The following is a 27,021-nucleotide window of genomic DNA, read 5'->3' as shown; positions in this document are numbered from 1 at the left end:
ATCTCATTGACCTAAAAGATGGAAATCCTAAAATGAGTTCATTTGCAGCATCTAAAATTCCCTCTATGTGCGGTGCTGTGTATCATAATTGCCAACCTTGAGACCTCAGAAATCGGGAGAATTTCATAATTTAAATAAATAAATAAAAACACTTTGTTTTGTTTCGATAATTCTCCTTTGCTGTGTGTTGCTGCCGGCCCGTCTCTCCCCCATTCTCATTGAGTATTTTACAAAGAGTGAAACAAACAGCGACCCTCTAGATCAGGCATCCTCAAACTACGGACTCCGGTCCGGATCCGGACCGAACCACCACTGTCTCCGGACTCTGAGCAAATTATACTTTTCATATGTATGATCTCTCTGTATTATATGTGAGACATCGCCACAACGCATTCGCAACAAGTCAAAATTCTCCGCTATGTCCACTGCAAACAGCGCTCTGCATGTCTGACTGTTCCACTGTGTTCCACCTGTGTGTGTCAACGCTTTGGTCCAATCACATTCAGCATCCAGTCAGCGTTTTTTCCCCCAAACAATCTACGAATCAGAGGCACAGTAGGGCGTGTCTTCGCGGAATGCGGGTGGGAAAAATGTGTGTGTCTCTTTCAACCTGTCTAAGTCAGAGCGAGAATAAAAAAAATAAAAATTCAGAGCGAGAGTTAACAGCTCATCTAGTTCCATCTGTACTGTAGCCTAGTTTCACCTACCGGGGTGGCAACTGACACCCTAAAAATAGGCCTTGCCACCCCAGTTGGCAGCTTTGTTTTGAAAGAAAAGTTGTGGCTCATCGGACATTTATGAGAGAAAGTCTCTAATGTCCGAGTGCAAGTGAATGCAGCATAAGATGCACGTCATGTAACCCCTCCCCCGGTCCTGGCGCAAGTGTGGACATACGATTGGCGGCGATTTCATTATGAACTGGACGGCGCAAAACGAGAAGCATTCGGACCCAAGCACTGAAGGAATGAGGTATTTGCGGTCTACAATGACAGAGAAGAGACTGTCAGTTTGGCTGTACTCAGCATTGAATCAAAACGCACTAAAGCTTTGGATCTTACTACTAATTACTTACTAATTTTGTGAGGCGTTTTGATGAACAAAATGGTAATCGCCGCATTCAGCTGTAATAGACATGTCAACTTGATGCGCTGCTCACGGATGAGCATAACAAACTGTTAAGATGATGACCTTACGTGTGTAAATATATGTTTTTCTTTGTGGGGTCCGTCTGCCCCCAAAAAACAGTTTTAAGTCCTGAGAAAGTCAAATAAGATGGTGTGTACACTGCCCAGCCAAAAAAAAGTAACCACTTTGATTTAACTAGGCCAGTAGGTAAGGACTTTCCACTGGATAATAACTGAAGTATAAAATAATGCATGACTGAAGTGATGGAGACCATGTTGAAGGCAAACAAAAAGAGGAAATAACAGGTCAAATCAAGCAAATCCCCCTCTCAGATTCCACAGCAACCAGAAGAACATAAATACTGGCTGGTGATTTGATTCATCAGCTTTGTGATGGAATAACAAATGCACAGTGCATTTCCTTAGCTGTGGGTGAGTCCACTGACACCACTGACAATGCTCAGTTGCTGGTGTTTGTGAGTTTTTATGATGAGGCAAAGGGGGAGTTTGTTGAAGATGTGTTGGGCCTGATGAACCTCAGTGGACACACAAGGGGGAATACATTTATAAAGCAATAATGGGAATGCTGAATGAAAGAGGGTGCAGCTGCCTTTATTCATAACTGTGCAGCTCTTACACTGCGACTCTGAGGGGTCAAGCACAGACACAATAACAATGAAAACTGCTGCATACAGATTATTTTAGTTTTTGCAACCTCGTGTTAAGAATCTTGTTGCAATTGTTTAAAAGTTTGAATGACCGTAATAAACGGACCTTTGTCTTATTGAAACATTTATTTTGGACCTTCAAGATTTGTATTTGAGTACCCCTGCTCTAGATGTTATGGTGAAACAGTAGATTGCACTCACTGTTGCGAGAGGAGACCAGCCGAATCTGGCTTCCCTTGGTGAATAAAAATGGAGGGATTGACCAATCAGTGATTGGTCAGGGCCATGCCAAGGGAAGCCAGAGGCGGCTGGCTTCCCTTGCCTCACAATCCAATCAAATCGCATCAACTTAGTGTTGCAGTGACGCGTCCTAAAATCCGGAAGTAAGCTGCGGTCGGTTTCCCTCATGTTTCCCTCGACAAAAAAGTAATGGGATTTCTCCATAGGATTTAGGAAAATAGCTCGAAATAAGGTCAGTGGAAAACGAACCTGTTAGATAAATGCAAGTTTTGTTCAGTCGGATAATATCCACATGTCTACCCTACTTTTATTATTTTCGAATCATAAATCTAATCGATAGAAGATAGATAGCGCCACTGCATCACTCTCACCACCGTTAGAAAGTAGCAAGCAACTGAAGCAAGTGCAATTATGTAGGGTGGAGATTTGGAGTATTTCATCAAAAATAATTGTACTAAACTTCCGCTACAGCAGCAACAACAAATACAATCTGATGACAGGCCGATGCCCAAACTGGAGCTGTGTACAGCGAGGAACAAAGGAGCAAATCGGACGTAAAACGTTAAAGGACTCCTGATGTAGTTTGTGCATGAATGCTTATTAGAGTTTCGGCTGGAGAGTGCGTGCGGACCTGTCGGTTAGATAACAGGTGTGTGTAAGTCCTGCATCTGTATGATACAAATATGTGTAAAATGATAAGCACTCATCTGGTTACGTTATTACATTGACCACCACACCCCCGACCCAAAAGAAAGGACGTATTATTGGCTTCCCCTAATTTTTTTCCCACGCCACGCTACTGGTGAGGAGAAGGTTTTAAACTGGAACACAGGAAATCTGTAAGCAGCAATATATCTGAGTTCAAGCGTACAGTTTGAGCAGAAGCAGAGCAAATCTAAGCGCAAGCAGGCACTATTTGAGTGCGAGGACAGGGTTTGAGGGAAATAAATCAATAAAGTATGCTCTCAAATTTAAATACCACGCTCTTGAATAAAGATAGGGAATAACCCCCATAATGGTGTAGCTGTATTAAAGTCAGAGTGGAAACAGTCGTGAGTAAATCTGATTTTGTCAGAAATCGGGAGAAATATGACCCCGGGAGGAAACCGGGAGAGGGCAATGAAATCGGGAGTCTCCCGCGAAAATCGGGAGGTTTGGCAAGTAGGCTATGGTGTACGTGTATGATGATCGAATATAGATTAGATTTCAATTCCCATTTCCATATTCCATCTCAGTGATTTCAAGCTAAATCGTTGCAATACAGCCACTGTGTTATCAAGTTATCTGTAAGGTGTTTGATTAGCCAGTAAGCTACATTGTATTTTTAGTTAGTATTGATTTTTTTTGCCAAGATAACCTGTGTTTGGGGGATGCATTTAAAGTACATTAATGTACAAGACCAACAGCAACAGACCTCGGGTTAGCCAACTGGCAACACTGCTTAGCCTAGCTTGTTAGCCTCAGCTAGCTCTAAAAGCTTCGAGCTGGGCGGCTCGTTTCGAGGCCTCTTTGCCCTTTTTTAAATTAGGCGTTAGAGTTAGATGCCAAGATGGGCTTCACATTCAATCTGAAGAATCCTGTGGGCAGGGGCGGACTGGCCATCTGGAGAATCTGGATAACCACAGAACGGCCGGTCGTCAAGGGCCGTTGACGGCCGGCCCTTTAAAAAAAAAAAAGTGTTTAACGGCATCATTTAAGTTGCGCTGACGGCCGACAGAGGGCGACAGCGGCCGCTAATGCAGTTGTGTGGTTCTTATCTGTCAATTAATCACACACGAAGAAGAAAAAAGACCGGCCACACGAAGAGAAGGGATTAAACGCCGCGGCAGTCAGGGAGAATGAAAACACATGGATACAAATCAAAGAAAACGAAAAGAAAAAGGTGGGGCCGAGAAGGCAAGAAAAAAAAAGGTGAAGTCACTCGCAGGTGAAGCATATAAATGTCGCAAATTGACAGACCTTTTTGGCAGCAGCGCTGCTACAAGTACTATCAGCAGCAGCTTAGAACAAGTGCAAGATGATGAAGAGAATGATGAGGGCGCAAATTCAGATATACAGCCAGCCTCCTGCGTTCATGATGAGGGACAGAGTTGAGCTGCTGGAAGAACCAGCTCAACTCATACAAGTGCAGGGCAAGAGCAAGAGGTGGGTGAGAATTATTCCTTGAACTCAGTGGCGTTTTCTCCTGGAGGCCAAGGGAAGCCAGGCTTCCCCTGTTTTTTTGGATTGTGGTTATAATTTTAATAAATAAATAAAAACACTTCGTTTAGTTTCGGTAATTATTCTGTCGGCCCGTCTCTCCCCCATTCTCTTTGAGTATTTTTACAAAGTGTGAAACAGCGCCCCTCTAGATGTTATGGTGAAACAGTAGATTGCACTCTCTGTTGTGAGAGGAGGCTAGCCGAAATTGGCTTCCCGTGGTGAAATAAAATGGAGGGATTGACCAATCAGATGAGGCTCACGTCATGCCTCACAATCCAATCAAATTGCATCAACTTCAGTTCATACTGTAACTGTCATCACTGCCCTTAAAAGTAGCAAGCAACTGAAGCAAGTGCAATTATGGAGGGTAGAGAGATTGAGTATTTCATAAAAAATAATTTTACTCATCTTCCGCTACAGCAGCAACTAAAAATGAAATCTGATGACAGGCCAATGCCCAAACTGGAGCTGTGTACAGAGAGGAAAAAAGGAGCGAATCGGACGTAAAACTTTAAATAATAAACAGCGGATTTCTAACATTTGACATTTCATGTGGCCGGACTGGGTCAGTTTCCAGGGCTGAATTTTAGTCCCAGTCCGCCCCTGCCTGTGGGTGACGTCACACTACGTCTATTTATATATATATATATGCGTTAGCCGGTAATTACCGGTTTTTAGCTGGTAAAATGTAATAAAAACCGGTAAATTCAAAACCTGCCGGTCAAAATGTCCGATGCTCCGATCGATTGGCCGCCGATCATTATCGGCCGATATTCACTCTTAATAGTTTGATCTGTGCTCTCTATAAAGGCCGATCAGGAGATCTGGATCTAATCGATATGGACATAAACGCGAGTGAAGTGTAACCGGACAAGAGAGAGAGATCAGATCAGCTGCTGCATAATCACCTGAAGCCCCGCCCACTGTTTTAGCGAGCTGCATGAGAAACTGACGGGCTGTCAAGGGAGAGAGAGGGAGAGGGGAAAAGAGAGAATCCGTTTCTCCCGTGTTATTATTCAAAGTTAATTTTTGAATAATGTACTTCATCTACTACAAGTAGTTTCTTTGAATGTAATAATTATGTTGTTTGTTGTTTGAGGAATCATTTATTGAAAAATGAATATGAATTTTTCGATCTGTTACGATTATAAACTGAAGCAATATAAAAATGACTCCCATTAACTGAGTTTTAAACATCAGCATATCCGGTCATAGTCCGGTAATTACCTGCTAACGGAAACTCTGGCACACAATTTTTATTATTATTATTAAAACATGACCGGTAAGTTTCAAATGTGTCCTGTATAATAAATTCTGTCCGGACATTTGACCGGCGAGAAAAAATCCTAGCGGAAACCCTGATATATATATACAGTCTATGGTCTGAACACAGCGACGTGCAAAACTCACATTCCCATCAGCGTCAACTGTCATTGTGCCTGTTAGCAAATGTTAGCATGCTAACACGGTCAACTTCAATTACGAACATCTTACCTGTATGTTATGCTAACATGACATTAGCGTTTAGCTCAAATCCACACCACTTTGTTTGTATTAGCTACTTAAAATAAGCTAGTAGACATTTTATTATTTATTTATTAAATTACAGACTGGTAATACTGATTTGAATATTTACCATACAGCAAATATCTGATACATGTAAGTTATAATTTAAATTAACCTCAATCAGTAAACTTTAAAATACATGGTCTCTTCGACCTCCAGGACAAATTAATTAATTAAGTCTTCATCAATATATTATTTCATGATCATACAATACATTGCTGTCAGTTCATTTTTGATCCAATAAACAGATATGTTGATGCATGCTGTACGGATACATTCAACATGTTGTTTACATATTGAACATTCGTCCGTCTGCAGTTCAAAAGACACAGGAAGCCCCCTGAGATCCTGAGAGTGAAAAAGTGAGACTGTGTGAAGAGTAGAAAAAAAAATCCTATAGCTTTCAGGAGCTTTGTGTTCACTTGTCGTCCTGCAGAGAGTCTGCGGAGAGCACAACTCCCCATCCTCTGGGTGAGGAAGAGGAGGGAAATGAGAGGAAGGTAAAAAAGTCTGTTCTCCTGAAGCCAGCTTATATGGGTTCGTCCGAGTCCTCGCTCTCCCTGTGCTCCTGCAGCGAGGAGAGAGTGAACACTGGGCAGGTGGGGGAGACGGGGGAGGAAGGAGGTGAAGGTGATGAAGGTGAGGAAGGAGAAGAGGTGGAGGGTTCCTGTGAAACACCTTCATCTCCTCTAGTGCTCCCAGGGGAGGAGGAAGGGGCACCGTCCCCCCCGGGAACTCCCCTGAAGGAGGACGCTTTTCCTTTGAAATCCTCCTTGGACTCCTTCCTCACCAGCTCCCCCTCCTCCCTCCGGCTGCCCTCCCCCCCCCACAGGTCTCTGTCCCGGGTGGGGGAGGAAGGGGTGGACGGGGGGAGTTGGTGCTTCTTGGATTTCCTGCTGGTGTCCCTGAAGCTGGCCAGAGGGGGGCGGAGCCTCACCCCGCTGCGAGTGGAGCCCTCGATCGCCTTCTGTAGCTGTTGGAGAGAGAAAATATATCAACGTTATACAATCAGATTTTTTTTTTTTTTAAATATGACCCCCCCTGTATTATAAGCTTTATTTATATGAATTGTAATATATGTAATATATAATATATTTCCAATTTGGTAGATTTTTTTGACAATGTATTACATTTTTAAGTTATTTTTTCTTTACAATATTATTACTTATATGCATTTTAATTTATTTCAAATCTATGAATTTATCCAATTATTATATTCTTTATTATATGAATTTTACTCAAATGATTAATTAACACATTTTTTCTTGAGGTGATTATTTCTTATAAGAATTTTTATTTATTTTAAATTAAATTGTTTAATACTTTTTTTATTCATACATTTTTTTCTTGACATGATTAACAACTATATATATGTTTTCAATTAATTTGACTGGTTTTCTATGTATTTATTTAGTCATTTATTTGAATTAGTTTAATTCTATCATTTATTAGTTTAAAAAATGTTTTGGACTGTTTTGTTATTTTTTTTATTAATTAATTATTATTAAATCATTTTTTTAAAAACTGCTTTAGGATGTAGAGCAACAAATGTTTTGGTTTATTTAGACTGTATGTACTGTAAAGGGTTGAGATTTGTGTTTTTACAAAGCACATATACTGTATGTTCAATATAAGTCAATTAACCCTTGTGTTGTGTTCGAAAGCTGTTACCGTTCATGGTGTTCGCGGGTCAATTTTGACCCATGATTTATCTGAGTCCAAAACACAAAAAAATAAATGACTATCATCCAATATTGTTTAAACTACATCATAACTAACTTATTATGCATTCATAACCGTACAATCCTGTTGTAATTACTTATGGCCCCAAACACATCACACCACATATTGCACACATGCATATGTGTGTTCAGGTTCAAGTGTTAGTGCACATATTCTTTGAGAAAGGTCGAGTTCCCGTGGAGGGAGGGGAGGCAGAGGGAGACCAGGTGCATGTTGCGAACAATTATTGTTACAGTGGATGAAGGAGGTGGGGGAGGGGTGTCTAAAGTCAAAGATGAATCTTGATTGGGCCAAATTTGACCCACAACAATTCTGCTGGGTTTCCCCAGACCCGAACACCAAATCAAACACTTTTTTTTAGAGACCTTCAGACTTGGGTAAAATTGTCAAAATCTGTTTTGTAGTGTTTACATAGCTGTTGTGGAGGATATCATGAAGCCTTGTTCCGATAAAAAAAACTAGAGGGTAGTTATTATATAATTTTAACTTGAAACGGGTCACGGGAGACCCGAACACAACATAAAGGTTAATAAAATGTGTTGAAGTGACGACGTATGAACGCGTACATCCAACGCAGAGAATCGAGTTGATGTAATAACTGCATGAATCAGAGTGTGAAGCATTAAAGAAACAACTGCCCCAACTTGAGATCACCACAGCTCACCGTCATACCGCATCAAAGCAATGGAGGAGACAAACAGATATGCAGATAGAGTACAAATAAAGGTAACACTTTATATTAAGGTACACATATTCACCATCAACTAGTTCGCAGTTTATTGACTCTTTATTAGTCATTATTAAACACGTATTAATGCCTTATTCTACATGACCATATTCTACAAGTAATAAGCCATTAGTTGAGAGTTTTTCCTCAATAACCCTCTAATTAGTGCTTATTTGTTGCAAGTAAGGACGTTGTTGTACATGAGTTTTGGTCTTAATACGCTCAATATGGGCCTAATAAGGCAGCAGCACCACAAGAACAGTAATTCTCCCATAATAACACCTAACAGATATTATCTATTCTTATGTAACAAGACATGAAACTACAAGTGTTAGTTGTGTCAAATAACTTAAAATGAGGTATTTCTAACTCAGAATGTGTTCACTAATAAGATAGAAGTTTGGCTCTAATAATTCTGAAGGAAATTGTTGTGCCAGAGTTACAAAAATACAATAAACACAGCAGCATAATAGCAAAACTACACTAACAGTGCAGTAAAAAGAGCAATTAAATATCTACAGGAAACATAGACGGTCACATCATTAATGTAAAGATTAACAGTATTTAGTAGTGCAACAAAACGTAGTGGCAGATACGTAATTGCACGTTATTATAGAACATTATTAATATGCATGTTAATTAACAAATGAAGCTCAGCGCAAGTTCAACCAGGAAGACCGTCTTTTCTCATTAATTTGCTATGTCTATGTTACTACTCTCTCTCCTCTCAATAAGTGATCGGGGGCGTCACTCCCAGTTTAACCAATCACCTCGCATTATTCTCACAATCATAGCGCTCCGCTAACCCTTTTAAATCTGCTCTCCCCCCTCTGACAGCTGTCATTTCAGGTGACTCGATGCAACCCTCCTCCACCCCTTTTAACCTCCTGTCCCTCTGAATCCAGGGTCCGAACCCAACTGTCCCTTCACCACCAGGGTCAAGCTAAGCCACTCCCTTTCAGACCAAACCCAACTACCCATTCACCACCACCAGGGTCAAGCTAAGCCACTCCCTTTCAGACCAAACCCAACTACCCATTCACCACCACCAGGGTCAAGCTAAGCCACTCCCCTTCAGACCAAACCCAACTACCCATTCACCACCACCAGGGACAAGCTAAGCCACTCCCCTTCAGATCGAACCCAACTACCCATTCACCACCACCAGGGTCAAGCTAAGCCGCTCCCCTTCAGACCGAACCCAACTATCCATTCACCACCACCAGGGTCAAGCTAAGCCACTCCCCTTCAGACCGAACCCAACTATCCATTCACCACCACCAGGGTCAAGCTAAGCCACTCCCCTTCAGACCGACCCCAACTATCCATTCACCACCACCAGGGTCAAACTAAGCCACTCCCCTTCAGCCCGAACCCAACTACTCATTCCCCTCCACCAGGGTCAAGCTAAGCCACTCCCCTTCACACCGACCCAACTATCCATTCACCACCACCAGGGTCAAGCTAAGCCACTCCCCTTCAGACCGAACCCAACTATCCATTCACCACCACCAGGGTCAAGCTAAGCCACTCCCCTTCAGACCGACCCAACTACCCATTCACCACCACCAGTGTCTAGACCAGGGGTGGCAAACTCATTTCAGTTAAGGGGCCACATACTGCCCACTTTGATCTAAAGTGGGCCGGACCAGTAAAATCATAGCATAATAACCCACAGGCCCTATAACGACAATATTTCTGTTTAAGTGCAAATAAGTAGGCTACAAGTACATTCGGAAAATGTCCACATGTAATGAGACGCAAAACATTATGAACAAACTGACATTTATTAAGAAAAAACAAGTGCAATTTCAAGTGCTACACATATGTTCTTTACAACAGATCACAGTTTCCACCTGAACTGACTCACCACAAAATACAAATAAAAACGTGGGAGCTATTAAGTGAGGAGTTTGAGTTACCCCCCTTGCCTTGAAGATATAACATTTCTATATTTTAAAAAGAAGTTGGGCAGTGCCACATCAAATCAAACTATTGTTTGCCTAATGCAGCTGCTGATTGACATTATAATACACAATGTTCTATGACATAATAATATAACATGTTCAAATATTTCAGTAGGTTCTTATTTTCACGTCACTGATTAATTTGCTCCTGAAACTTGACATCTTTTAGCCCTCACAATGGCATCAATATCAGGCTTAAAATCCTGACTAGCAGCCAATTTAATGAGTTCATTCAGGCACTTGTGTGTGAGTCTTGAGCGCAGCTTTGTTTTAGTAATGTTCATTACAGAGAAAACCTGTTCACAAAGGTAGGTGGTCCCAAACATGCTCAAAACTTTTGCTGCCAGGGCTGTCAATTTGGGGTATCCTGGCAAAAGATACCGATAAAATGTGCCCAAGTCCGATGAGGCAAATTTGTCCTTTAAATCCTGATCACATTGTAAGTCGATTATCTCAAGTTGTATGTCGACGGGCAGATCCGCAGCCTTAACTGCAAATGGCGAGCGAAACACTGCAAACTCTGTCTCAAGCTCACCAAAGACCTGAAACCGCCGCTCAAACTCCCGCAGCAATTCCGTAATGTTGTCTTTGTACCGACTCATGTCAGCAGTAACTCCGGTCATATGCACATTTCTTAGATGAGGGAAATGAGCAGGGTCACCACTTGACAGCTGTGTCTCCCACAAAGCCAGCTTCAACTTAAATGCGCGTATGCTGTCATAATATTCTGTGACAACTTTTTTGCGACCTTGCATCGTTATATTCAGATTATTCAAGTGCTCTGAAATATCCACCATAAATGCAAGGTCCTGCAGCCATTCTGGGTTTTTTTAATTCATGCACTGGCTTACCCTTTTTCTCCATGAACTGTCCAATTTCCTCGCGTAGATCAGAAAAACGCTTCAGCACGGCACCTCGGCTCAACCACCTTACTTCAGTGTGATATGGTAGGCTACAGGTGATGTCTTTATCACTGAGGAGGCTGTCGAACTGACGGTGATTCAGCCCTCTGGCTCGGATGAAATTAACAGTTTGGACAACCACTTTCATGACGTGATCCATTTTTAACGTCTTGCAACACAATGCCTCCTGGTGCAAAATACAGTGGAATGTCCAAAAACGATCTCCTCCATTTGCTGCTTGTACTTTCTCCCTGAATTTCGTGGCAACACCTGCTTTTTTCCCGATCATTGATGGTGCGCCGTCTGTAGCCAGACTGACAGCACGGGTCCAGTCCACTCCGACCCTGTCCAGTGCTTCAACGAGAGCGCTAAAAATGTCATCCGCTTTAGTGGTGTCTGTCATAGGAACCAACTCAAGGAACTCTTCGGTGACCGTCAAAGTCTCATCTACACCACGAATGAATATGGCCAGTTGAGCAACATCTGTAATGTCAGTGCTCTCATCGATTGCAACTGAAAATGCTACGAATGACTTGACTTTTATTTTTTTCTGGCTATCCAAATCTGCTGAAAGATCGGCACTCCTATCCTTCACTGTATTTCTCGTTAGACTAATGTTGGAAAAAGCCTGTCGCTTCTCAGGACACACGATTTCTGCAGCCTTCAGCATGCATGTTTTCACAAACTCACCCTCAGAGTATGGCTTTGAGGCTGATGCTATTTCGTTAGCAATGAGATAGCTGGCTTTCACGGCTGCGTCACTTATATCTCGGCTCCGGGTAAAAACGGCCTGTTGTTTCTTTAGACCTGATAGCAGGTCATTTATCTTTTCTTTTCTCCGTTGTCCTTGCAAGCAGTCGTATTTCTCTCCATGGTGAGTCTCATAATGGCGGCGAATATTATATTCTTTGGGCACAGCAACTTGCTGCGAACACACCAAGCATACAGGTTTTCCATTTACCTCTGTAAAAAAATAGGATGCGGTCCATTTTTCTTGGAAAACTCGGCACTCCGTGTCCACTTTTCTCTTTTTTGACAGAGACATTTGGGGATGAGAGTGTCAGAGGTTATTGACTGCAATCACTACTCTTACTCATCACTTTTTTTACAGTCTGGCTGCGCTCTCACTGGTACCGGTGCGGTAGTGCGCCCACTAGTGGAAGGATTCAAAATAGCAGTTTTTTTTCCCTCCTCTCATACAGTAGCCTACTTAGCAAAATCCTTCAGCTCCGTGGGCCAAGCTGGAATGCCTCCCGGGCCGGATCCGGCCCGCGGGCCGTATGTTTGCCACCCCTGGTCTAGACCCAGGGGGGTTTAGTTGATGGTGAATATGTGTATCTTATTCTAAAGTGTTACCCAAATAAAATGTGAGTTTACCTCTTTGAGTGCCACGACGCCCACCAGCTTCCCAATACTGGTGACGTAGGCGTGACTGAGCCCCAGCAGAGAGAACAGGGTGTGGGTCTGAGGGAGAGAGAGGACAGTCAGGGGTTAATCTCAATCTTTATTTATTTAATGTGTTGTAGTGTGACGGCGTTCTGTCTGCATGGCTGCACGGCACCTCGTAAACAATGTGTCCCGAAGAGAGGACATATAGGGAGAAATACAGCACCAGGTAATGGCATTACAATTCAGGATTTTAAAGATTGAGGAAGTTGGGGAACTCAAAATAAAATGTAGAAGAGAGACCTCCAAACTTTGTATGTGTCAAGGGTCAAGCTCCATAATAACTGGATCCTACATTTCCCATGCTGCAATTTTTGCAGCATGGGAAAAGACCGTCCCTCCCTATGTTTCATTAAACCCTAGTCTGTGACTCTAGTTCACTTTTTAAAAAAAATTAGTTTCTAAGCATAAGCTGATACAAACCCTGACATTTTACATTTTTTACAACAACTTTACAACAGTCTTTATAGGATAAACCTGACACATAACATTGATGAAGGGTCCCTTTTAACTGTTGATAAAAGAGAGTTAGAACAGAAGAGTACAAGCAGAACCAAACAGTAATTAGCAATGTCCAAAAATAATTAAATGAAAGTGAGAATTAAATAAATGAAACGTTTTAAAATATACTTTGACGTTCTAGGAGATCATTTTAAAACACCATCTTGCCGAGAGTTAAATTAGAAGATTGAGACCAATCTAATGTTTTAATACATTAAAGGTCCCATGTCATGCTTTTCCGGTTATTACCCGTCCCCTTGTGTTATGGAGCTTTTTCGGCATGTAAACGGTCTGCAGAGTCACAAACCCTCAAATTACACCCTGTAGCGAGTAAAACTCTAACACAGAGAAGACCTGTCTGTGCTGCCCCAGAACGCCTCGTTGGAGATTTCTCATTTTCCATAGTTTGCTTCCTGGGTTCTCTGACGTGTGAAAACCCAAATCAACAACAAATGACCGGATTGGCCCAAATGGACCAATCCGCGGAGCACCTCACACACCAGGATCCCTTGGCTAACTAACAGGGAGTCCCCATTAGGCGCTTTCACACCGCAGTACTTTTCCCACAAAGGTTCATCAGAACTCTTTAGTTCTCATGAACTAAGTACAGATCACGTTCACACTGGAATAAGTCCCTGGGGAAGGATTAGGTAAATGAAGCCCCTGACGTCACTTCTTCTTCTTCTGCTTTGGGTTTACTGGCAGGCCGCAAACCACTTCACGGCATATACTGCCACCCGAAGTCCCCGGCCGGAAGTCCCCGGAGTTGGGGACTGGCTTCAGTAGAAGCTGCTGGGACTCCCAGCAGCTTCTACTGAAGCCTTCCGAGTAAATCGCCAGAACGCCGACACCTCCTCATCTCCACCGCTCCCATGTTTTCTTTTGTGTTGCCATAAGTTATTCACTTTATCACCTGAATCTCCTCCTAGAGCACCATTGTGTTTTTTAAACCAATCATCTATCAGAGGGGCGTGGCCAGCAGCAGCTCATTAGCATTTAAAGCTACAGACACACAATCAGCGCTTAAGAAACAAAGGGGATTATGGGATGCTTCAATTATCTTTTTGGTGTTGAGAGCCAAACACTTCAGAGACATGTTTTGTATATATCTGAGACCTATAATACATTGATGAAAAACAGTATAATAGGGGACCTTTAAAGACCGAGACCTAGCTAGCTTGATTCTGTCCAAATGTTACAAAATCCAACTGTAAGCAGGATTTCTATGCACGGATTCAAACCACAAAACAACCTCAAGGCCTGCATCGGTTGTGTTTCAGATTCCTGTGAGCTCCAATGCATCAAAGAAAGGCAGTTGGAGTAAGAGATGAATGTGTTGAGAGGGTTTATCAGTGGGGATGGCACGGTAATACTTATTCAGGTCTGTCAATAATGCATTTGTACGGATAGACTTTGCAAAACCTAGCCTTCTAACAAACATCGTGCTCCAACTGTTAAACAAATATTCTACTCTCCTAAAGGAAGAGATTCATGGCCGACAACAACATGACCCATTTATGCAACACTGCTGCTGCTTCTTTCTATTAAAAAATATATTTTGCAGCATTTTTAAAGATTGGTCAGCCCCAATTAAAGATGAAATACTAGATTTAAAGTGCAACTTTGTGCCAAAGCTGAAATCTGGGGAGTTATAACAAGATTTCATTATTATTCTCATGCAAAATACTGAAGTATAGATCACTCAATGTAGCCTATACTGTACATCGATAGTTTAGTCAAAGGGATTTGTATCCGATTACACTTTTCTTTCAGCTTTTATCCAATGATTTTGGCTAGTTTCGACCAATACAGCACCTCACTACATACAATATCAAATGTCCAAACACTGCATAACGGTTTTTAATACTCAGAGACAATATATATCCACTATTGTTTGTTTCATTCATACAAAAACTAGAGTATTGTCCCCAAATTTCAACCTATTCCTTTAAAATCTTCCGCTTAAAAATGTAAAATGGCAATTGCCCATGACTTGTAATTGCATAATCAGTGTCTGTATGATCTTTGTATGAGACATCGTGTCCGCCAGGTGTTTCCGGCTCACCTTGTGCAGCGAGGTCCTCTCCACCAGCTGAAAGGGGGAGGGGTCTATCCGGATCTGCTCCATATCGATTGGTTTATCCAGCTCCTCCTCTTCCCACGCTTTAATCTGCATCAGCCAATCACAGGGCAGAGAGATAGACTCAGAGTACACAGAGTTTATAATTATTGAGTAGCATTGATTGGTTGTTACACTGTTGGATGTGTGGAAGGTAAATCAATAGAGGTCAGTACCTCCTCTGGAGACATGGGGTCCGTCAGCGTGGGGGTGGTGGTCTCCTGAGGGAGAGGGAGAGATGGTGTTTTAATGTTATTTATCTTAAATATTTCTATCTATCTATCTATCTATAAACATAAGGCTATATCACATGTTTGCTGTTGTCTGCCATTGATAATGTTTATGTTTGATTGGATTACAATCTACTTCATTGTCATTGCAATAAAAGTAAGCATTAGCACAAGAAGCAGTAAAGTACAAGGTGTATACTATAAGTTTCTAAAACATGATATTTAAAGCAAGTAAGAACAGTATAAACAGGTGTAAACACTAAATGAATAGAAGTATAAATATGAATACACTACAGAGGGACACTATGGACAAAATGAATATGAAGCACGAGACAAGTATTGACACTTAAATAAATCAAATGTAATATGAATAAATGTGAGCGCGCTATAGAATATATAACCAGTTAGTACAGTTTTATAAATCAAATGAGTCAGTCATTAGAGATATGAATGTGTTTCTGGAAGAGTGTGTGTGTTTTAAAGGTCCCATGTCATGCTTTTCCGGTTATTACCCGTCCCCTTGTGTTATGAAGGTTTTTCTGCATGTAAACGGTCTGCAGAGTCACAAACCCTCAAAGTACACCCTGTAGCGAGTAAAACTCTAACACAGAAAAGACCTGTCTATGCTGCCCCAGAACGCCTCGTTGGACATTTCTCTTTTTCTTCCTGGGTACAGTGACGCGCCCATACCCAAATGGACCCATTGGCCCAATTGGACCAATCCGTGGAGCCGTTACGTTACGTCCGCAGAGCCGTTACGTGTGTGACTTCCTCACACACTCAATCTTTTCTCAGCTGCAGCTCCTCCGATTTCTCCTCCCTGAGACGGCGGGACGCGGCGAGGCTGTGAGTCGGTGTGTGAGCACACACACAAACACCCAGCCAGGCTGCGGGTGTGTGTGTGTGTTCGGGCTGGGTTTCGCTATGTCTCGCTGTCTCGCAGACGGCCACTGGGCTCACAGGGAGGGGGGGGCAGGAGCTCCAACAAGCCGTTCAGGACTGAGAGTGAATACACAGACTATACAGAGATGCTGTGAGAAACCAATGTGAGTTTGGAAAATTGCACAATATAAATCTATTCTAGTAGACCTCAACAACGGAATTATGATCAGTAGAAATGGCCATGACATGGGAACTTTTAGACCGTTATATTTCTATAACAGATTTCCATTTAGCTGTTTTTGGGATGCGTTGGTTTCAAGTATTGCTGGTCCATATACTGATAACGTCAATGCGATATGAGACTAGATATAGTCTTCGATTTCGGACAGTAATTTTGCATCTTTTCCTGGTTTCAAACGATCTATCTTATCTTTTTAATGTGTTTAACAGATGGACAGGCAGTCAGTTTGAAATGCAGACGATGATAAGATGACTCCTGGTGGTTTCACTTCACAACATGTCCTCCTCTCCTTCATGTTTGCATCATGTCACGCTCCTTCATGTGAGGTTGACTGTCACGATCTTAGTTTTATGTCACGGTTTCATTTTGCAATTCTGTTCTCCCTGTGTCTTGTCTTCCTCCCTGGCTGCTTCTCAGGTCGACTATTTTCATTTCCTCGCTCCTCGGTCCTCGGTCTCACCGGAAGTTGATTTGCCTGCGCCATCTTGAGTACCGTCCCATGGCTCTTATTTCGGCCGGAGGACCGAGGATCGAGGAGCGAGGAGCGATCATGGAGGAGCGATAACCGAGGAACCACCAGATCATCCTCCGATGAAATCCTCAGATACTCACCCCGCCCCCTTACTGTGTATCGCTCACTGATTGGACGAGGCAGTGCATGCACTGATCTGATGCTTCTTGACATGAGAGCAATACCCCAGCGGAGTGAAGAAAATACATGAACCTCACGGGACTCACTCCTCAGTTTATACTGTGTTTTGTTTCAATTCATGTATCATTTAGTTACAAATATGTGATATATCTAAACAACAAAGTGGTCAAACATTTTTTTATTCATTTATTGGAAACATTTTCATGATCGCTTTTTTCGTTTATACATTTTAAGAATGGCGTTTATCTTTTTTGAGAATGACTTCTTATTTTATTTCATGTATTTGGATCTACAACAGATGATACTAATGTTTATGTCAGTAAATAAACTACTTAAGATAAAGATAAACTACTTGCTTATCTTTCTTACAGTGCAGACGCTTTTCTGCTTGCTCTTGCCTCTGCTTACTTTTTATGCTGATTTTCCTATTCTTATTCTCTGAAAACTTCGAGCAGCGGCTCCTGGACATTAACTTATCACTGGGACAGTTCATCTTCGTAAATAGACGGAGGGTTTCAGCCATATTTCAACATTTTTACGACGACGTCAGTCTTACAATAGCGTGGCCTAGCAACAGCTAAAGCCTGGTAGGCTACTGCTATTTAGCTTAAGCTAGTTGGTAGCAAAATGCCTCCGTTCTCTACAAATGACTTCCAGAAACTTATACAGAAGATGGCTGTGTTGGAAATGAAAATGCAACGGTTAGAAGTTAACGTGGAAGTGAATGGACTATGTCGTGGGAATGACACGACTTTACCAGTGTTGCAAAGTAATGGAGAAGGGTATGCTAACTCACAGCTAGTTAGCAGCTACAAAGATTCCAAGGAACAGGAGGGCTGTGTACCAGGTAATAAATCTACAAGTGGTAGTCCTCCCTGGAACTCTCTGGGTGCAAAGCCTAAGAGTAAATCACTTCCATGGGATTTGGGAGGACGGATAACAGGCAGAGCCCAGAGCTCCGAAATCTGTGATGCGACCGGCTGGCCTGCATTGTTATCACCCAGGAAGAGCGCCTCTTCAACCCCTATTCATACTAGGAAACAGCCGTGGACAGCTGCTAAAGGGAGAATTACAAACAATCCTCCTAAACCACCAAGTGTGCCAATCCAGAACAGATACGCTCCGCTGACCGAGAACCGGAGATCTGATGACCTGGATAACCTGTCCTCTTCACGCAGCAGGGTAAGGACCAATAGCTACTCTAAAAGTAAAAGGCTAGAGGGAAAGCTAATGACTGGGCCTGAAATTCTGATTGTGGGTGACTCTGCTGTAAGAGATGTAAAAGGTCTGTGTAATAAGAACAACACCAAAGTACTCTGTTTTCCCAAGGATGTGGTCTCTGACTTGGCTGAGAAGATCCTGCATATTGGGGCTGAACATCCGACTGTGAAGAATGTGGTACTGCACATTGGAACAAATGATGTTGTGAAACAACAGTCAGAAGTGCTGAAAGAAGACTTTAAATGTTTGTTGGAAACTGCCAGCTCTCTAAATGCAGAGGTGTTCATCAGTGGCCCTCTACCGCCAGTCAGAAGAGGAGTGGAGAGATTCAGCAGATTGTTTGCACTGAACACCTGGCTTTCAACGGCCTGTACTGACCATTCTGTCCATTTTATTGACAATTTTAACTTTTTCTGGGATCGCAGACATCTTTTCAAGGCAAATGGAGTTTGCCTGAACAAGTCAGGAGTGAAATTGTTTATCTCTAACATATTCAACTGCCTGCGTCATCAATCTGTTCCCTCTGCCAAGGACAAGCGGCAGGAGGAATCAAAACACGAGAAAGACACAACACATCACGCAGAAAACCCTGAAGAATTATCACTGCACCCGCCTGAGGAATGTTCTGATTATGGGAGACATATGAGACACATGGAGGAGTCTCCACCCCCCCCCCCCCCCCCTGTCAACGCCTTTGAGGATACTCCGTTCACCCTTTCACCCTCGCCCACCCTCCTGGAGATCGATGAACACACAAAGGAGATACAGAGGGTTGGCACCGATTCCTTCCTGGAGTTCAAAGACCAAACGAAGGCGATACGCAGGGCTGGCACCATGTCCTTTACCCCCGCTCCTCAACGACGCCCACCAAAATCACCGCGGAGACGCGCACCATCTCCCCCGTCCTCATCACCGCGCCTACGTCAACCACCTCCCCCCCCTGGCAGCATGTCCTCTACCCCCGCACCATCTAGCCCGTCTCCATCACCGTGCCTACGTCGACCACCTCCCCTCCCTTCGAGGGGGCTTCTGCAGTCTCCGAAGCCTGATAAGGATGTGTGTGTACAAAACACAACAAACTCTTACTGATATGTGATGGGTCCAGGCTCAAGGGCGTATGGCACTCTCAACTCTTTCAAGGACATGTCGGGGCCCTGCCTGCCAGTAGCTTTGCCGATATCTGTGTTGATAGGTAATAGATTAAGAGCGGTGAATCATAGAAACAGGAAGCGCTCAAACGTTTGTGTGAGTGTATCTAATTTAGCAGTGATTCCATGTCAGCCACAGCTTGTTACAAAAAACATGACTGATAGTGTGTTTAACAAACTTAAACTAGCTTTATTAAATGTCAGGTCTTTGGCAGGAAAAACATTTTTAATCAATGATTTTATCACTGAGCACAATCTCGATTTTATGTTTTTAACAGAAACTTGGATTGAACAAAATAACAGTGCAGCTGTTCTTATCGAATCAACCCCTCCCAACTTTAGTTTTATGAGTCAGGAAAGAATGCATAAGAAAGGGGGTGGAGTTGCTATTCTGTTCAATGATGCCCTTCAATGCAGGAAGACATCTTATGGAAACTTTGATTCTTTTGAATATGTGGCCCTCCGGCTGAAATGCTCCTCTCGAGCTCTGTTCCTAAATATCTATAGACCACCCAAATACTGTGCAAGCTTTTTTGATGACTTTACTGAACTGCTGTCTATAGTGTGTATTGACTTTGACCGTCTAGTCATTGTTGGTGATTTTAACATCCATGTTGACAACCCCCAGGACAGAGGGGGCTAAAGAACTGTTTTGTGTTCTTGATAGCTATGGACTGACTCAGCATGTGACGGAGCCCACGCACAATAAGGGGCACACTCTGGACTTAATTATCTCAAAGGGTCTGAATATCTCTAAGGTTGTGGTGATTAATGTTGCACTCTCTGACCATTCCTGTGTTTTCTTTGAGAGCTCTATTTCTGTTCACAAAAATGTTCAAAAAGAGGTAACCACAAAGCGATATTTAACTGAAAACACTAGGGAAATGTTTACTCAGAATTTCTCTTCCACACTTGCCCCTGCCAACATCTCAGTAAATGAGCTAGTAGATCATTTTAATTCAAAAATTAAAAATGTTATAGATGCCATTGCTCCAACTAAGGTAAAGGAAGTGTCTGGCAAGAAAATATCTCCATGGAGAAAGGCCATGACCGTGAAAACAGAAAAAAGAGAATGTCGAAAAGCTGAACGCAGGTGGCGAAAAACAAATCTCCAGGTTCACTTTGAAATCTATAAAGAGAGACTTGGCCTCTATAATTTGGAATTGAAAAACGCACGACAATCGTTCTTCTCTGACATCATTACCAAAAACAAAAACAACGCACGTGCCTTGTTTGCTACCGTCGACAGACTAACTAACCCCCCAGTGTCAGTAGCCTCTGAATTTCTATCCACCAGGGCGTGCAATGATTTTGCCTCCTTTTTCACTGACAAAATTCAGAAAATCAGACAAGCAGTCAGTGCGGTGCCTCTGCATCAGGAACAGCAAATGTGTTGTCCCTATCTCCACTTAACATCAATTCAGACATCATGACACAATTCCATCAGATTAATGATAAAAACCTAGAGGACATTATTCAACTTCTGAAATCCTCCTCCTGCTGCCTTGATATTATTCCAACAGGATTTTTCAAAGATGTTTTGCCTTGCATGGCCTCAGATCTACTTCATATAGTAAACAAATCTCTTCACTCAGGTATTTTTCCACAGGCCCTGAAAACTGCAGTCATTAAACCGCTCTTAAAAAAGAATAATCTAGATGCTTCAGTAATGAACAATTACAGGCCCATATCAAACCTCCCATTTCTAGGTAAAATCATTGAAAAAGTTGTTTTTCAACAGTTGAGTAATTTCTTGCATTTAAATGACTGTTTTGATGTGTTCCAGTCAGGCTTTCGTCCAAACCACAGCACTGAGACTGCTCTTGTAAAGGTCTTTAATGACATCCACTTAAACACAGACAGTGGCAGAACTTCAGTGTTAGTATTATTAGATCTCAGTGCTGCGTTGACACTGTTGACCACAGCATATTACTAGACCGACTGGAGAACTGGGTGGGACTTTCGGAAACAGTTCTGAATTGGTTTGAATCCTACTTAAAGGACAGAAACAACTTTGTTTCTATAGGTAAATACACATCTGAGTTGACAAATATGACATGTGGGGTTCCTCAAGGCTCCATCTTGGGGCCTCTTCTCTTTAACATCTACATGCTACCACTGGCTCAGATAATGAAGAACAACAAAATAAGTTACCATAGCTATGCAGATGACACACAAATTTACGTAACAATTTCACCAGGAGACTATGCTCCAATTCAAACACTGAGTAAGTGCATTGAACAAATCAATGACTGGATGTGTCAGAACTTTCTCCAATTAAACAAAGATAAAACTGAGGTAATGGTTTTTGGAGCCAAGGCAGAACGTATACAAGTTAGCGCTGAGCTTCAGTGTGCAATGTTCAAAACAACAGATAAAGCCAGAAATCTAGGTGTAGTCATGGACTCTGACCTGAGTTTCAACAGTCACATTAAAACTGTTACTAAATCAGCCTACTATCACCTAAAGAATATATCTAGGATTAAAAGACTAATGTCACAGCAGGATTTGGAAAAACTTGTCCATGCTTTTATCTTCAGTAGACTGGACTACTGCAATGGTGTCTTCACAGGTCTCACTAAAAAATCTATTAGGAAGCTGCAGCTAATTCAGAACGCTGCTGCTCGAGTCCTCACTAACACTAAGAAAGTGGATCACATCACTCCAGTTCTGAAGTCTTTACACTGGCTTCCTGTGTGTCAAAGAATATATTTCAAAATACTGCTGCTGGTTTATAAAGCACTGAATGGTTTAGGCCCAAAATACATTTCTGACCTCCTGCTAAATTATGAACCATCCAGATCTCTCAGGTCTTCAGGGACTGGTCAGCTTTCTGTCTCCAGAGTCAGAACTAAACATGGTAAAGCAGCGTTCAGTTATTATGCTCCAAATATCTGGAACAAACTCCCAGAAACCTGCAGGTCCGCTGCAACTCTGACTACTTTTAAATCCAGGCTGAAGACTTTTCTTTTTGTCGCTGCTTTTAATTGAACTATTCATATCTTAGACTGCACTGTAACTTTTATCCATGTACTTTTTCTTTTAATGTTTAATTGCACTGTAACTTTTATCCATGTATTTTTTCTTTTAATGTTTATTTTATTAGCTTTTCTTTTTAATGACTGATTTTAAATGCCATTTTCTTAATCTCTTTCATTTTTTGTAAAGCACTTTGAATTGCCTTGTGTTGAAAAGTGCTATATAAATAAACTTGCCTTGCCTTGCCTAAATGTGCACTAACAGAGGCGGGGGTGTTTGTGGAAATAACGGGTACAGAGCTGGCTGCTGCCAGACGAACAGCTGTGCAGCGTCATCACAAACGGACGTCGCTTCACGTGACGCTCCGGAGGAAAGGACGTCCCATTACTCTTAAAACTCATTTCCCTGCTTCTCGTGGTTTCCTTGCGTCCCTCCATGCTTCCCTGGTGGGAGGGACTAAACGCAGGGAAACGACGCAAGTGAGGGAAGCAAGGATTTCATTTAATCGACCTGAGAAGCAGCCCCTGTCGTTAGTTTCCCTGGTGTGTCTGATTGTCTGATTGTGTTCACCTGTGGCCCTTGTGTTTCTCCTCCCCTGCCTGGCTGTTTCTCGTCTCGTGATTACCCCTCCCTGTATTTAGTCTCTTCCTGTGTTCGGTGTTGGTTCATTGTTTGTCGTTCATGTCTCCCTTCATGTTGGTCACAGTCACCTTTTGTTTGGATGCTACCTCGTGCCTCGTACCTGTTCATGGATTCATGTTTTTTCAGCTTTTGTAAATAAAGCTTGCTTTTTGTTTCATTTTGAAACCTGCTTCCCTCCTCAATCTGCATTTGGGTCCTATTTTTTAGTGATGGCAAAATGAAGCTTTGAATGAAGCGTCGAACCACTTGGACAATTGTGTCGGAAATAGGTTCATTTCTCGAAGCTTCAGTTACAGCGACCTCTCCTGGCGAAGTGCAAGGCTGCAGTGGGTTTAACGTATCTTTGCCTTGAAAAATATTCGACACTAAGACTGAATATCATGTTCTATTTGCAATTAAAGATTGATAATTGTGTGTATTGGGTTATTGAGAAGAGACTAGAGAGTGCTGGACATTTTTTAGGGAGGAGAGGGCCTTTTAACAGTTATTAAAGTATTAAAGTTGAAAAGCATGCAATGATTAAAAGTACATCCATTCCGGGCTTTGAACCAGCTGTGCGGAGGTCATCGCCGCATTCGGGCCGCCGGCTCTACCCACTGTGCTATCTATTCCTTAAAACATTGAACTGTTTTTATATTACTGATAATTGTCTTTTTGTTCAGAACTTCTCCACATTTCGAAGTGTTTCACGAGCCACAACGACCTATCTTTCTTCCTGGCTTGCTCTATAATGATACTACAATTCAAATGCAATACCAACAACAACTCAACAGCAACAACGCAAACTACGACAACAACCCACACATTGCGCATTGTTTAGAGCGGTCATAAAGTGTTGAAGCGCTCAAATTCAAAACTGTTTCAACCTGTCACCTGTCAGAATCGAGACGAGGCAGTGCATTGAATCGCGTGAATGGACCGCGAACCAGTCAAGTGATTCATTCAGGAAATGAAGCAGTTGCTGCTTCGGACGTCACATGTCACGTGATTTGAAGCAAGCTTCGAAGCACTGCTTCTATGAAATAGGAAGTCCAGGGTTGAAGCTCAGTTCGAAGCTTCAGTTTCAAACTGTCATCACTACTATTTTTCCCGACCTTGACATTGACCCTGTCTGAGCTGTCGCTGCGACCTCGACAGCGGAGCAGTAATACACCCTCAGGATTTAGAGGTCAGAGGTCACGAGCGGTTGAGGCTGATGTTACCTGAGGTTCAGCCTGACCCGACAGAGAGGTGGAGGAGAAGAGCCTCTGAAGAGCTCCTCTGACGGATGGCAGCCTGCGCTTGTCTGGAGGAAATGGTACAGAAACACTCAACTTTATTTATTCATAATTCACCTGTTTTACATACATGCAGTCCCAAGTGGTGAAAGGTAAGGTAAGTTTATTCATAGAGCACATTTTCATACACAGAGGCAATTCAAAGTGCTTTACCTTTATCAACATTAACACATAATAAGAAGACAAAAAAAAGGAACACAATAAATAAACATAATGGAAAAACAGATTTCTAAAAACCATGCATAAAAGAGATACAGAATAGTTTAAAGACAATTATAGCCGGGGTACAGTTATAAAAGTAGTCAGTAAACACAGGGATTTGAGTCTTTGAAGACCGTTTACATGCACTGAAACCTATATACCACACTATAGGAAAGGGAAACTCCAAAAAGCAGAGATTCTTTCTAATCGAGTGAAAGATAATTACATCAGTGTAAACGGATAGTAATAAATGGTGAATGAGCTGTTAGGATTCAAAAATACAGATTCAAAAGTGGAAAAGTTGAAGCGTTTGTTTTAACAGTTTGCAGGAGGGCAGGTACTTGCTTTCAAGCAGAACACGGGGAAAAACAAACTTAGCGGGAGTGTTTACGTGTTCGACGTAATGACGTACCACGTCCTCGACAACTTCTGGAGTCCTATTCAGCCACATGTTAATAACCATCGTTTTTCAGACACGTAAACTCTTCAAGAATCATTCATTTCCAGCTATTTTCCAAAAACATGTTCAAAAAAATGTTGACTCTGAGACGAGGGAACGTGTTAGGACTCGTTCCTGCACTACTCTATATGCATGTGCAGTGTGAGTGTTACCTGAGTCTGAGTGGTTGGTGGAGGGCTCCTGAGCTCTGGGGGTCTGTAGGGGTCCGTTACGTTCCTCCTGACCTGGAGCAGTCTGCAGGCACAGCATCATTCATAACCGCATCATCAATATTTATTTGGAGATAATACGCTAGGTTTATTCTAAGGCGATAAACAGTGATGTTCTCCTGTCATGTTGTAAAACTGTCAAGCGAGTACAGAGCAAAGGTTACATCATGTTATCACACCAGTAAATTAAAGCTACTCGAGGATGCTGCTGAGAAAAGTATCCAGATGTGTTACTTGGTAAACGTCATCATTTTAAGATATATAAGAAAAACATCTGCATTTAAAGTAACTCTTCTACCCTCTACGATAGAATATTTCAACCCTCCTATTGTCTTAGTTTCCCCCCCTTACTTTGGTGTTCGCGGTCAAATTGGATCGGTCCTATTTTAACTGCCATTACATTAACAAAAAAAACATTAATCATCACCAAATTTCATTTAACATCCTTTCAAACTGTACATATTATATCAGACTACTGCTATACATGAACAACTGCAGTAAATATACAAAGAACAGACACTGAACATGTATTGCGTGTGCCAGGTGTGATCCATGTGGGGGGGATGGGCACATAAGAGCGGGAAATGTATCAAATTGTTCTGTGTGTGTGTGATTCACATGGGGGGATTGGGCACATAAGGGGGAGGGAAACACATCTAGAGTATGTGTGTGTGTTTTATCTGATCCGGAAGGTTACTAATTCCTTTTCTTTATGGCGGTCATATTTGACCGGGAACACCATGGGTGTCACAAAGTTGACTAAATCATCCAAAATTCAATGAAAGTGTTGATCAGCCATTTTATATGTTTAATGTGAAGGATATCATGAAGCCTTAATGCAATCGAATGTAAAACAAAAAAGTTATGAATGATGAAAGTAGTAAATCGGTCAGATTTTACCCGAAGACAACAGGAGGGTTAAATCTAGTGCAGCACAGAGTACATTAACAGCTTCCAAAATGTATGTAAGTAGAAGTGTAAAGTATGTTTAAATAGCAAAACTCAACCGAATAAAAAAATTGTAATACAGCCTTTTAGTAAATGTACTTTCCTTCTGGATGTTTTCCCCACCTTGTCCGCGCTCTGCTCTCCGCCCTCCTCGTCCACGAAGCTGAACGACTCCCAGCTGACTTTGGATCCCGGTGAACTCTGACCTCTCTCAAAGACTCGCCTCTCCGGAGAGAGCCACCAGTCCAAGATGGCCTGGAGCTCCGTCCTCTCGATGGAGCCCAGGAGGATCATGGATTCTGCACCGAGACAAGAGTGTCACAAGCTCAAATTAAAAACATGCTATATCTTGTTAAAAATGTGTGGTTATATTTTCTTGCATGGGACTATTTATTGGCGGAAAGACGAGAGTTTCCTGGAGTTCCTAACGATTCAAGTAGATACTGTATATAAGCTTTCGCCTGACATGCACCTCTTCAGAAATGTTAGTAGATGACGCAGACCACAACTGTGATTCATTAGCTTGTTAGCATCCCATTTCCTCCGGCTGCATAACCATTTGATCATGAAAATACAAACTATCTTGTAACGTCTTGTGTGTTGCAGTAATTTCAGTGAAAGTAACTCTTGTTCAATGTCAATTTTCTCCATTCATAACCTGATCTGCTCAGTTTCAACCACCAAGGTATACAATAAACTGAACACAGTAGCATAGAAAAAACAAAT

At 42.1% G+C, this 27,021-nt stretch overlaps 1 protein-coding gene across 1 annotated transcript in view; it reads right to left on the bottom strand.

Moving 5' to 3' along the window:
• Positions 1–5,549: 5,549 nt before the first annotated feature.
• clcn1b (chloride channel, voltage-sensitive 1b) overlaps positions 5,550–27,021 on the bottom strand; it is a 58,244-nt gene continuing 36,772 nt past the window's right edge. Inside the window, 7 exon segments of the mRNA XM_034218919.1 lie at positions 5,550–6,773; positions 12,517–12,603; positions 15,152–15,256; positions 15,382–15,426; positions 24,403–24,485; positions 25,291–25,372; positions 26,419–26,594. Coding sequence (XP_034074810.1) covers positions 6,330–6,773; positions 12,517–12,603; positions 15,152–15,256; positions 15,382–15,426; positions 24,403–24,485; positions 25,291–25,372; positions 26,419–26,594 — 1,022 coding nt within the window. The 3' untranslated portion in view covers positions 5,550–6,329.

This window comes from Gymnodraco acuticeps, unplaced genomic scaffold (genome assembly GCF_902827175.1).
Source record: "Gymnodraco acuticeps unplaced genomic scaffold, fGymAcu1.1, whole genome shotgun sequence".
Taxonomy (NCBI): Eukaryota; Metazoa; Chordata; class Actinopteri; order Perciformes; family Bathydraconidae; genus Gymnodraco; species Gymnodraco acuticeps.
This window is presented reverse-complemented; position numbering and strand designations above follow the sequence as displayed.